Genomic DNA, 13,897 nt, shown 5'->3' with positions numbered 1-13,897 from the left:
GTTTGCTGTAATGATGTGAAAGTGTTGAAAGCCCCTTGTTCTACCTAAAGAGAGCTGTTTGCAGTCATAAACATTTTGGGGGCTGAGTGAGCCTGTGGGACTAGCAGTTCAGAGACAGACAGGAAAAGTGTGTGTGTGTATAGTTGCTCTTCAACTGGTGCAAACCCCCCATGGTCAGTGAAGCTGATGGAGCAGCTGGAGAGAGCTGAGATAATCTGGTGATGGAGAAATCCCGTTTGCAGTGCACCCAGGCTCTTGGGCATGGTGTCATCTTTGTAAGCCTCCCATGTTTGCTGCAGTCGTGGGAAAAATACTGAAATGACCCTAATGAAAGGAAACAAACACATGGGAAAGAACAGACTGTTGCAAACTATTGTAATAGTACAGCTTAGCAGAATTGGCTCAGAGTAAGTGTATTTTGCTGAACTAGTGGTGCTGTGCTGGGGACATGCATATGGTGGCAGGTAGCCCAGGCTCTTCAGCAGCAGTAGCTTCAGGATTTGGAACCCACAAATGAAGTGAGAGCTGCATTCCTGTTAGCATCAGGAGCTACAAACACTGCAAGCAAGTACTGCCCAGTGGCTCAAACAGGAGGAATTCAGCCATAGTCATTAAGCCTCGTGTAGTCAATTAAGCCTTCAAATGTGCATGATCAAGATGGCAACTCCAGCAACTGGAAGGAGATGATCAGCCCTTGGAGCAGGGATAGGGCTTAATCACCTGCACTTTGTTATGCTTTTCAATTCTGCAAGGATGTGGTTATCTCTTGGCTACCATATGTGAAACATTAGCTGTTTGGGGTGGTTTTTTCCCCTGTCTGCCCACATAATATCCAGATAATCCCTGCAATATGCAGTACCTTTATATCAGTGCTGTGACAGCAAGTGAACACAGCTACTGGAGGCAAAGCAGAACAGCTGCAAGCTCTTGCCAATGATAATCTCTGCTAACAAGCCACTGTGGGCTTTGGCTGATACTTCAGCAGTCCAGAGCTAAAGACAGCTGTTCGTCCTCACTTAGTGCATGCTTATTAGTTGCCCAGAAGATGATCTGAGCAGTAGCCTTGTGCCCCAGTTCTGTGTAATAAGTACAAGGTTTGAAGGAAACCACATTAAGTAATTATGTGTACTTATATTTTGCCAGTAATTGATGCTTAAATTATGATAAATCAAATTATTAATAAAACCACATCTAGGGTAAACATGCTACATACATAATATACTGTTCTGAGGAATCTGCAGTACAGGTAGCCAAAATGGTATGGCAAGGGCTTTAGGAAAGCCAAGGAGTGCAATTAGGTAGCTGCAGGGTGTACAGGCTGTGTTTCAGAATAGCATAATATTAAAATATTGAAAGGTTGCTTTGGTACAAAATGTTGCTCTGAGAACCAGGGCATGGCAGTTTCGTGGCAAGGAAAGCCAATGCATTTTTATACAGTGCATGCTGTCATTGTAGAGTCTTGAAAGCAAACCCAGCAGACATTGAGCCATATGCAATGGCCTATTTTGTGTGGACAATAAGTACACTCCTCAGAAAAGCAGCTGTTGTCCCTCTCCCTCTTCTTGTTTTTTTCCCTCTAAATATTACTGGTAAAGTGCTGAAAGTGGTTGATCTTAGGCTCATTTGTGAAGGAGAACATGTTATAACTTAATCAAAGTTAGAGTTACTTAAATCATTGTCCATGCTTTTTCCTCTCAGGACAAGAACTGATAGTTTGGAGGGCTCCAACACCTCTTTTTTTTCCTTTTTACTACTTAATGAATGTGCTTCTTTCTTATGCTGAAAGTGTGCTAATGCATCAGTCTTGCAGATGCTTTACCTTTCTTATCTTTCTAATAGGCACTGGCTACTATGTTAGGGAGTTTCAGATGTTTTCATGAGGTGATAGAGACAAACCATCATACAGCCTTAATGCAGCACAGTAGAGATACTATCTTGTACATACCACTTTTTTGTTAACTCTGGTACACAGCTGTATCAGCCTGAATGGTAGGCAAGCCCACCAGCTTCTTGCTGCCTTCAATAGCTGCTTGGTTTGTCTTGCTGTTTTTATAGATTCCCCTCAGGCCCTTCCTTAGCATCAGCTACTCCGTTAAATCAAGAACTTGTTCTGTGCTCTCAATTGAATTAGCTTTTTATAACTCTTCTAGACTTCTGTCATCCTAGTCAGATGTTGGGTGTGCCTTTTGTCTGGGCTAAATGACATTTTAAATTTTGTTTATTGCTTTCTCCAGGCCTTGAGGTGTTTCTTACCAACTCCTGCGTAGGCTTATTAGCATGCACAACATTTTAAATTAGGCCATTTGAATAAATATCCTGTGCCTTGCTTTACTGATTCCTGACTGAAATAGGTCACACTAGGCCCTCCCAGACACCATGTTCTCCCAGTGCTTTGTAGGCACTGTGTCCATGTTCCTCATGCTCTGCCTACTCAGCCCAGTTCCCAAATCCATTGAGTGTCAGGGTGTTTGCTGGAAAGCCTTCACTCTGCCAGGATACCTGGCGATTGCTCTCTGGGCTGCTTGGCCAGGTGCAGCTCTGACCTTTGCTTTGATGTTTGCTTCTTGGTTTGTTTATTGTAGAAGCAGCAGCAGAGGTGCATCACAGTTCTGCACGGATTGCTTAATATTCTTGGATCACACCCATTGCTTACATCAACAGAAGTTGCTGTGTGAATCTGTGTATCTCTACTGCTTTTTTTTATCAAACTAGGCTTTCAGCCTAGAAATGAGTAAGGCAGGATAAATGAGTTATCATCTGTTTGCCATTCCTTGTTCCAGGCAGCTAACACAATAATACATTTTAATAAAAAATAGTAAATCTGCTTTCACCAGAGATGGGGTCACATCCAGACCTATACTTTGCCAAAGAATTTAGGGAATTTTGGGGGGTATTTGGAACTCATTACTGCAACTGACAAGAATAAAATAGCTTCAGAGTCTGGCTCCCAATGTTTGTATGTTTGGGTGTCTTTTTTGTGAACATTGCTTTAATAAATAAAATGTCAATTAGCATAGTTTAGTTCACAGCTGCCAAATTCTCTTTTTAATGTACATTAATGAAAGCCAAAACCAATTGTTTATTGGGATGACGAGCTCCAGAGGAGCTTAGGTTCAGTTTCCAGACCTGCCACTGTGTCTTTGAGCAGTCTCTGTGGCTCTGACCCATCAAAGACAGTTGAACTCATGTGCAATCATAGTGAAGCTGGTAGAACACATCACTTGCCTTTTGGGTTAAGCATGCAGCTGAGTAGCTTTGCTGAGTTAGGCCTACAAGCCCACTGCAGAGTGAGGACATAACAATGCTTCCCTGGCTCACAAGAGTTGTTCAGGGTAAAACCATGTATTCCTGGGGAAATGGTGTGTGTAGGTGGCTCATGGTCCCAACACTACTCCTCCTTTCTCTGTTGGCCCTAATCATGCTGTCAGTATCCAAGGTGACGGGTTAAATTGGCTGTTTCTGCTCACTGCTTTTTTCTTTCATTTGCAATGACTCCTGTGAACTACAAAGTGGGAATGCTGTGAGAAGGGGAGCATCCTGCTGAGGAGGGTAAAAGAGTAGTAGAAAATGCATTTGATTTCTATAATGTAATAACCAAGCAGTCTGGTTATCTCCTCGCTCCATCCCCTTCCATTGCTGATCTGTCCTCAGGAGCTTCTTGCAGATTTTTTTATTCCTCCTCCAGTTTTATCTGTGTTTCAGTGCCTTTGAGTTCTGGATGAGTACAATTATGGAAGCTTCATAGGTTTGTGAACGTTATGAACCCCTGTTCAGTAACTCCTGTTCAGTAGGGTTGGTGTGTCAGACATGTATGAACATCTGCACAAAGTGGTTCCTTACACTGGTTTGACTTTGCAAGATGGCTGCTTAGCACCAGAGAGCTGCCTTTAAGCTGTGTCTGTTTGTCTTGTAGCCCACAGGCACCTCAGCCACAGGCTCCAGAGACTCCCTGGGCAGATGAAGAAAATGTAGTTTATCACCTGACCGATGAGGACTTCGACAAGTTTATAAAAGATCATTCATCTGTGCTAGTGATGTTCCATGCACCATGTGAGTTTGTTTTCTCTTCTGTACTCTGAGCCAAATGCTTGCTAACAAAATCAGTGATGTTTTTCTGTGGAAGTTTCACTGAACCATGAACTCAAAAGTCCAGGCCTTTCTTGTTTGTGATGATTGTTAAATACACAAGGCATGAAATGTTTGTGAAGTTGGTGACTTCACATTTAGGATGGAGATGTGCTTCTGGAAGAGGGACACTTTGTAGGCTGAGTCAAAACACAATTGAGTGTAATGATGCTTAAATAGTCTGAGTACTCATCACTCTACAGCATGATTCCTCATTTTCAACTTCTCTTCAGTATTGTTTGCTTTCAAAGCAGAACTCTGGTTGAGTAAACAACTCAACTTGAGAACCATGAGCTCCTGGGTTCTTGTCCATGGCTGCTGATATGTCATTTTGAGCATTTTCACTCCTCTGCCACAGTTTCTCTGGCAATGTAAGGGATGATTGTCATTATATATTGTGCTGAACTATGCCAAAAGTAGACCTAAGTTAGAAAGTCCTCAGGACTTTTGTTAACTAATGCAGAGTAGGTGGTGATACTACTTACTGTTCTGCTGAGAATGCATTGAACTGATCTTTTTCATGACTTGAAGTTTTAGCTTGAGCAGTAAAATGCAGTGGGTTGACTTCAGGAAGCTGTTCCAGCCACGCTGCCCTCTCGTATGCTGTTGGGTGGAAGAGTGCATTAACCTCTGTTCACTGTGGATGTAACTTGTTTCAGCTACACAGCTGGTTCTTCCAATTGTTTTTGTCTGTGATGGACAGTTCAAGCTTGAATCTGCTATGCTGGATGACACACAGCTTCTCTCTCCTCTTGCTGCTGTGCTGGCAGTACTACTTGGGTGAGATGTTCATTTTCAAGGGCATAGATTTAAAGGTTAGGGCTCTGGAGGCAGACTGTGTGCTCACAGCTGAGGGTCTTGGCACAGAGGCTGAAATCCTGCTTCCCTTTATGCCAGCAGGAGTTAGCTCTAAAATGCCTTTTTTTGAAGGTCTGCTCATAAGACTCATTTGAAAAACGTACCATAATGAATTTCCTCTGCCTGATGAAGTGTCTAAGAATTTGGTCCACTGAAGCAGGGGACTGACTGCTGTTTTGTTGCTGTGTTCCCTGGATTATTTGTACTAATGAAAGTGGGACCGGAGATGAACTCCTGCTCTGAAACCCCAAACACAAGTAGCAGAACTGATGAGGCCTGGTTTGCTCAGGAGTTATCCTTCGTTACCCAAATCCTTCCTTCCCCAGATTTCCCTGCACCCCGGTGTGCCAGTGACAGCACGGGCTGCTGCTCCTCGGCAGCTGTGCGCTTGCTGAGCAGCTGCTGCCAAGCACAAATGTAACTCCTAAATTCCCTCCTCTCCCTCTCTCTGCACAATGGCATGGGATAAGCATCCCTTCTCTTTAGCCCTGGATCTCAGCATGTTTAGAGATCTAGTAGTATTTTAAAGCTTTGCCTTTTTTTGAGTTTGTAAATGGGCAAAGGAGTCCAGTCATGTATTCAGGAGGAGGAAGAGGGGGAAGAAATCAACAGCTGGCCCTGCAAAACTTAATCCTTTAGGAAGCCAGATTAAAAATAGATGAATACATACAATTACAATCAAATTTTATAGTAAGTTCAAGTTAGTTTTAAATCTCAGTAGGATTCTGTTGAGTTTTTAGTGGTTTTTTAGTATTTTCAAGAACACAGGTAACACAATTTTAGGGATAACAATATTGCGTGACCTGTTTTGAGAGGAGGGGTGCTTCCAGACAGGTATATTTTGTACTAAGGAGCATTCTGCACTAAGGTACAGCAGTACTTTGGAAAATGCTGTTTTAAAAGTAAATCAAATGCCTTAACTGGGCTGTTGCAATCTTCTGATAACACTTTCCAGCTGCTCAGAATTGGGATAAAGAGTGTTCTTTGCCAGAACAACTGCATTTTAAATGCAACTCGAATATTTGGGGCATTTTATTTACATTCAGATGGTAATTCTGCCTACATGCAGAATCCAGCTTGTACATGTGTAAAAGATCTGTGTTTGTAAGAATCCTCTCTGGGCATCCTCAGCAGAGTATAAGGCTTGCAAACTAATTAATGACAGACAACTATCATAAACAGTTATCTCCATGATTAAAAGCTCTTCTCTTAGCACTTCTTAAATGTGCTAATGGTGTCACCTTACGAATACTAGGAGATAAATTTTTCCAGTAAAAGAAGTGGTAAAACCAGTGAATGTCTTACTTGTTTTGACCTTGGTAGCTCAGGCTGAGGAAGTTTTTTCCTAAAAATTATGTATTAATAAAAAAAAATGTCAAAACATCTATAAAATAGGCTCATAACACAGGATATACTTCTAAGTAACTAAGAATAATCAAGGGGATTTCAACACTGGCCTGGAATTAGCAAGTACTTAAACTCCTGTGTCACCGTGCAACACACACGTGACTTGGAGTTTTTCTGGCACACTGTTATGGTTTAGCCTCAGCCACAGCTCAGCCCCACACAGCTGCTCCCTCAGATTGGGATGGGGGAGAGAATTTGAAAGGTAAAGCCAAGAAAATTCGTGGGTTTGTGAGATAAAGGTGGTTTAATAAGAAAACCAAAAGCTATGTACAGGCAAACCAAAACAAGGAATTTGTTCACCACTTTGCTTTTACTGGCAGGTGTTCAACCATTCCGAGAAAAGCAGAGTTTTGTCACACATAATGGTGACTTGGGAAGACAAACTCCATTACTCCAAATGTCCCCCCTCTCCCTCTTCCCCAAGTTCTGTATGCTGAGCATGACACCATGTGGTCTGGGATATCCCTGTGGTCATTTGGGGTCAGCTGTCCTGGCTGTGTCCCCTGACATCTTCTTGTACACCCCCAGCCTCTTCACTGGTGGGTTGGGGTGAGGAGCAGAAAAAGTCTGGATTCTGTAAGCACTGCTCATCAATAGCTAAAACATCCCTGAATTATCAACACTGTTCCCAGAACAAATCCAACTCATGGCTTAATACCAGCTACTGTGAAGAAAATGAACTCTATCCCAGCCCAAATCGTCACACACACACACACGAGGAGCTGTTTTAGTAGAGGAGAATTATTTCAGTGATGCTTTAATTGCCTATTCAGGTGGCCAGTGCATTAACAGAGTGCAGTATGAAAAGATGGAAAAGTGGGGAATTGGCAGCGTTTTATCTGCTCCCCTGCCCCCAGTGCTGAAGATACAGCTGAACCAAACACATCCCAGGTAAATACCTGTGAACTGCACCATTAGGCACTGTGATGGATGTGGCCAATTGGGTCTCCGTGCCTGTGGCTACTAATGATCATCCCTGAGGACCACACTGTAATTATTTACAATCAGTTGCACTTACTAGCCTAGTCAAAGGCATGGCAGCATTTTAAGTGCTGCTTGGCATAACTAAGTTCAAGGAGAGCAGCCTAGTGTGTTTTAAACACATCAGGAAGGTCTGGAGCATGCAGCTTGCACCTCTTGGGATTAGAGACACCATACCTTTTGTGCAGTAGTTTATCACAACCATTAAACAGAAGATGTGCTGCTTCAGGTCATGTGGGTGAGTGTGGGTGGGCAGGATGAGTTCATCCTGCTTTTGTTTCACAGGTCACTGGGGACAGAGCAGGATTTTTAACCTGCTGAAACTCCTTTGTAAAGCCCTTAAGAGGATGTTCAATAAATCTGAATATTTAGCATAGGTAAATAGTGACCTAGCCAGTCAGGCTCTGAAGGCACTCTCCTCCCCAGCCATCTGTGAAGGGTGTGCACTGTTGTGCTCCTTACTTAAGCATTTTGCTGAAATTTCGTAAATCGTGTTATCCTGGATATATTCAGACTGGAGTCTTGCAGACATCTGAAGTGTTTTTTCAATCTGTTGTTGTACCCAAAACCTGAATTCTCCTGCACTGTACAAAAGAACAAAGAAAGGCCCCTCCTTCCCAAAGGATTTGGAGTTTTTACTTGGATTGATCGTATTTGGTAACATGAGATAGCAGAGTTGTGTTAGCAGGCCTATTTCTGAGGCTACAACAAAGGATTTATTGCACCAACCAGAGTTATTTCTGTACTATAACATAACTAAAGGCAGCCTTGTTGCTTATGATAGGCTTCTGCTAGCAATGAGAATAAAGAGTCCATGTCTGTGTGTGCTTCTTGATATCTGTGCCTACAGCTGATTGATTTATTTAGATGCCCAAGATGACAGCTGGGTTCTGAATGTCTCTAAATATGGGTTATGCTGCCAGTCAAGTGTTGTTAAATGCTTTAGTGTCATGGGTATTCACTGGGACTTAAAATGCTCCGGAGTCACTTGAACACAAAAAAAAGCCCTGTTTGTGTTTTCAGTTTCCTCATCAAACTGTTTGCTGAGTCCAATGCAATTTTTAAAATAATTCTGCCCAAAATATTTGCCAAATTAGTGAGGGTTGCAGTCTTTCTGACTCTGTTTTGTCAAAAGAATAAACCTCCTACACATTTGTCCTTTCTACATTTTTCTCAGCATTTTTCTCCAAGTCACATCTCAGTCACAAAATAAACCCAACTAAGTCACTGTTAAGTCAATTCAAATGCCACTGAAAGGTGTTTGAAGTCCAGGATTGAAATTCAAGTCAACTCAGAAATGGTTTCTAGCAGTGTCTGCTGTTCATGCACAGGAGTTACTTTTCATTATGTTTTGTTAACACAAGAGACACTGCTAACATTTTAACTGTGTCTCATTCACAAGAGACACATGCTAACATTAAAGCATACCTGTTCTTGCAGCCTAATGCAGAATAATGTCCTGGTGCCACTATGAGCTGTAGCCTCCCCGTGTACCTTCAGCAAGCACGGATCTGAGGAGTCTCTGATTCTGATTGGTGGTTGTAGTCACCCCTGATATTTGCTTGGGGCTTCTTTACCCTCTCTCATACCCCATCAACCAGACCAAAGTTTGTGGTCTGGAACTGATGCTAGAGGTAACAAACAGAGGAGAAAAAAGTGCTTTGGCTGTACTGTTAATGTGAGTGTGCATTTGCTTTTTAAAGGATTAAACTATTAAAATGTTTTTCCTGCAACATTTCTTCCTTGTATGTGAGCTTAAGTTCACGTTAAACCTGTGCTCTTCCCAGTCCCCTTCATAGGGTTCCTTCAGAGACCATATAAGCTGATTGCAGGACGTAAGGTTAGAAAAAATGTCCATATCCTTAGTAGGACATCGGAGCCATTGTGGTTTTTCCTCCAGTGATAAAGAGGGAAAACAGGGAAAATGCAACCTAACAGACCTTTGCTTGCTTCCTCCCAGTGGAAGGGAGTGCAAAAATAAATCTTGAAATGATAAAATGCACCACAGTTTTCATGTGTTGTTGAAATGTCCGTGAAATTCCTTTCCTGTCCTCGGATATTTTCTCTCCCTTTATAAACCAACCCAATAAATTATGCAGTTGCTGCTTTCCAAAGTCATCTATTCATCTGTTCAGGTTTTTAATTGCACAGGGAGCGGTTTTATAAATTTGGCTTTGAAAAACAGCTTTTCACACCCTTCACTCCTTCCCTCCTCCCTGGGTGCATTAAAACCCAAGGCTTTAAGCAACTTTGTGAACTCATTATTAAGAATCCCAACCAATTAGCCCAGTACAAGAAGAAGGCCTCAGCTTCTAACCAAGTAGTAAACTTGGATCTCTCACAGCCAGTGCACCATCACTGGTTTCAGTGGCCTTGTTTTTGTTTCTTACTGCTGCACATGGTGAAATTGGGATGTAGGAATCCATTGCTCGCATTAAATATGAAGTAAAGTGAATCCAAAATGTGTGCACAAAATCAAATCTATTTTTTTTCAAACCATGTTTTACAACTATAAATAAATATGTCTCCCTTTCAGACCCCCACTGGTTTGTTTTGAAAGCAAGCTATGATGCTGTGAGCTCTAATTGGGATGTCTGTTGGCAGCATCAACTGAAAGGCCACAAGTTGAAAAGGCTGAGGAATAATCTACTCTGCAGCCTGAAAAAAATTGCCTTTCTAGCACAGGTCAGCAGCAGCCCAACATTGGCAGCCTGTGATAAATAAGGAAATTAAATTATTTGTAAATAAATAAAGTTTTTCCATGCTAATTCATGATTCAATCAAAGATTTTTTTTTTTAATGTCAACCAACGCAGTTGTTCCAGTAGAGGTTAAAGGCTTGTGGGTTTTCCAAACATCCAGCAGCAATAAACATGGATGGAAACATCCTTTAATTTTTTTTTGTCCCTGTCATATATGACATACGTGATTTTTAAAATAAAATGTTGTGTTCAGTGGCTACATAGAGAGCCTTTGGCATCTGCCTTCAGATGTAGGCAGATGTAGAGCCTCTGGGATAAAGGCAAACAACAGGTAGCTGGGAAGCTGGTTTTGGTGAACCTGTGCAGGTCTGGATTACTGGAAGTTTGTAGTGTGTAAGGCAGGTTGTGCATTTGGAATCTGGTCAGATGCCATATCCCTGTGGTACAGCTATATACTAGTCCATAGGAAGATACACAAGGGGACGTTTATCTTGGGTGCTTGCTGTGGGCTCAGTCCTGTTCATACCAGACCCTGTGAAAATGTTCTCCTTGTTTCAGAGTAATTATAGAAAGCTTTGAACAAGTCAAACTTTCTGGACTGTTATGTGGGTCACAGGCAGTGCCTATCTCTGGTGGGTTTTTTGGTGGAGCAATGCAGATGTCAGGATGGGCTGTTGCACTGCCTTCATCACCAAAAACTGAATTGTTGTGCAAGGGCACTCGGATGATGAGTGTTGCTGTTTAAGAGTCTGGACAGATTGTTGAAGAGAAAAGATTTGCTTCAGTTTTAGAAGCATGTTTCCTGACTCTCTGCGTCCCATAGGCTCCTAATTTTAATGTTGCCTTAGTGTGTTTTTAATGGGATGTATAATAAAATGCTCCTGTACAGGCATAAATTGTGCCAACTTTCTGTGCATTGTACATATGTACGTCTCAGCTGAACATTCCTGAAGGCTTCTGGAGCAGATACATTCTTCATGTGAACCAGCTAGAAGTGGGTACATTCTTAGCTTCAGAATCTGCTTCCAGAGGTGAGCAAGTCCTGACTGTTGATTTCAGAGAGAGGAGGTTTGGGTTCTTCTTAGACTGGGTTCTTCATTATGTAACAGCGTGGAAGTCTACAACAAGATGTTGCTCAATACTACATATATTTGAATATCACCAAAAATCTTAGGGGGTGTGAACAGTTCAGCACAGTGACCTGCCAGAGCAGTGACCTGTAATTAAACTAATTACAGAAATTATTTTCAGGGAGATTTAATCACACATCAAAGCAGAAGTTCTTGGAAAGGCAACAAACCAGGAAAATGAAGAACCTGACATGGATTTTTCCTTTAATGACAATACCACTCATGTTTCTCAAGGATCTAAAAAGTCAGTATGGGTTTTTAGTGGTACTTAATATAAATAGGCATGTGAAGAGTATAAAAATCCTAATAACTAGCTTGTGTAGTATAACTTGATAGGATACCTAATGAAAGGGGCGAACACAGTAACGACTGATTCCACTGTCTCTTTTCTGTTGGTCTTTTGATACTGGCACACACAGTTCGTATGGGATTATTGTCTTTTTGAAGCAGCTTGTGCTCTTTGAGCAGGGTATGGTCATAAAAAAGGATGATCTGATGATAAGAGCGATGGCCTTGGCCTGGAGATGTAAAAGTTCAGTTCTTTGCCTTGCTTTGATTTGTACAGTCACGACCCAAGTCACTAAATATTTGTCTCAGTTTCCAACCTGTGAAGTGGAGATAACATTTCACCTTGCATGGGAGTTTTATCTAGCAAGCCATGGCCAGACTGCAAGCTGCTCCAGTATTGCAGGAATTGAGATATGGCAGGCATATGAGCACTGCAAAGTCTTGATTAACATGGAGGAAGTAGGATTCTGCCTTTGGTGTTCCCTGGCTTGTGGCAGACAGCAGTTTTTTGTCCCCCAAGTTTAGGAAACTCCATCTGCTGCTGGGTGAGCACAGAGCTCAGACAAGATTATCGCAGCTTGAGCTGATGACTCACAGCCTGGTTACAGCTCATGCCGGGACTAAATGGGAGGAGCCTTGACTTGCTCTGGTTGAGCTTCACAACAGGAAGAGTGACAAACTTGGGGTATTTTGGGCTGCTCTACCTTTGGGCTGGATCTTGACTTGCTCCATGGCATGATGCTGTTCGGGGGACACAGCATGTACATTGTATAACTTACTTGGTAGCAGTTGTGGGTATTGAGAGCAGAATGTAGGGTATAGGTAAAGGAAGAAGGAAAGGAGACAAAATGTAGATATTGGTGGTTGTGAAATTTGGGAGGTTTGCTTAAAATGCATTGCTGTATGCTCGCCTCCAATTAGGAGCAATTAGTTTCTCTATTAAAGAAGACATTTGCAAAGGCTATTTCAATCAGAAAAAAAGCTTCATGTGAATGTGTGGCAGGTGGTGTGAAGGGAACATTAGTTTCTTCAGGGATTTGCTGCCTCATTTCTCACATTACTATTGCCTTCCCTCTCTCCTAACGAGTCCTTACCAACTGACTCAGCCTGTAGCTGCTGGAGCACTAAGGAGCAGCTGAGGTGACAGCTGAAGAGGGACTGGCCCCATTCTCTGGGTATTTGCTGTCAGTTATTTAGGTGTTCAGAGGGGTCTTTCAGAGGACTTAAGTAATTTTAGGTGTTAAAAATCCACATTTGAGTGTGTGAATTGGGTAACTGTCATCCTGGCAAGCTTGACCCCAGTGTACATGTAAGCCCTTAATGCTCTTGTGATGAGTTCTGATAGGAGTGAAGCATAACTTATTTTTATAGGTTTACTTTGCTTGCCTCTAATGATGGGTTAACAGTAGGAATTAGCTTTAAGAATTAAACTGCAGGTTTATTTTTTCTGAAATAAATTAGTTTCCTCACTTGGATAAGCTCAATATACTGTGCAGGGCTCTCATTTGGAAAGTGCCTTACAGTATCTCTGCTACTTGAATCCTTACCAGTAGAGTTTTCACTGTCAAGTTTATCTTCCTAAATACTTTATGGCTTCAACTTTTATTCCATGAAAGGTAGAGAACTGACGTAAAGGGCAAATAGTGAACAGAGAAACCTAGAGTGAAAGATTGCTTGCCTGCCTGTCTGCTCCTTGTGCCCTTTCAGATGGTGAGTTGGCAGGTGATGCCATTTTTCTGAGTTACTAATACATTAATCCATTGCCTGGACACTGAGGCATTGTGCTGATGGTGGAGCTGTGTCTTCTGGAGTTGTGACTGCTTGTGGTTGGCAACCGTGCCGGCAGGCTTCTCCTAAATAGGTGAATAGGTCTCAGCTGGTAGCCACTTCTGCTGTGATTTTGGACAAAAAATGTGCATTCTGCACAGTATCTCTTCTTGACACTTGACTTTTCCAGACATCTTCACAGTAACAGTCAGTGCTACCGTTCCTTTTAACCTCCCTGCCCCCTAAGCTTGAGTTCTTTGGCATGTACCTTTTTAGGAAGATCTCATTGCGTTGCATCCATTTTGCTGATGTCTTACACAGATTGCATCCTAGGAAATAATTCTCAGGTTATGCTGTTTTTGTGAGCTGAACATTCAAAGCTCTTTCATCTAACCCGTGTTCTTTGGCATTTTCATTGCTAAATCCAAAGCATAAAGTTTTCCATAGTGGGGTAAGAGTGTGAGGGAAAGCAGTGCAGCTTCTCTTCCCTCCTCAAGGTAAAATGTTGTTGTTCACCTGGCAATGGAGAAAGGGGGGAGTCTTTTTTAGATGTGGAATAATTCTGGCTTAATTGAGAAGGAAACTTTCTGGTGGTATTTTCATAAACTCTCAACAGTTTCACCTTAAGGCAACCATGCTG

General features: G+C 42.1%; 1 protein-coding gene across 2 annotated transcripts in view; it reads left to right on the top strand.

The window, feature by feature from the left end:
* PDIA5 (protein disulfide isomerase family A member 5) overlaps positions 1 to 13,897 on the top strand; it is a 99,542-nt gene that overhangs the window by 45,132 nt on the left and 40,513 nt on the right. For both annotated transcript variants that reach the window (XR_005602361.1, XM_039555243.1), the window contains exon 11: positions 3,914 to 4,050. Coding sequence is in view for 1 of the 2 variants with exons in the window: in XM_039555243.1 (XP_039411177.1) it covers positions 3,914 to 4,050 (137 nt within the window). In the remaining variant the exon portion in view is untranslated. The remainder of the gene's footprint in view (positions 1 to 3,913; positions 4,051 to 13,897) is intronic.

The sequence above is a fragment of the Corvus cornix genome, chromosome 7 (genome assembly GCF_000738735.6).
Source record: "Corvus cornix cornix isolate S_Up_H32 chromosome 7, ASM73873v5, whole genome shotgun sequence".
NCBI lineage: Eukaryota > Metazoa > Chordata > Aves > Passeriformes > Corvidae > Corvus > Corvus cornix.
This window is presented reverse-complemented; position numbering and strand designations above follow the sequence as displayed.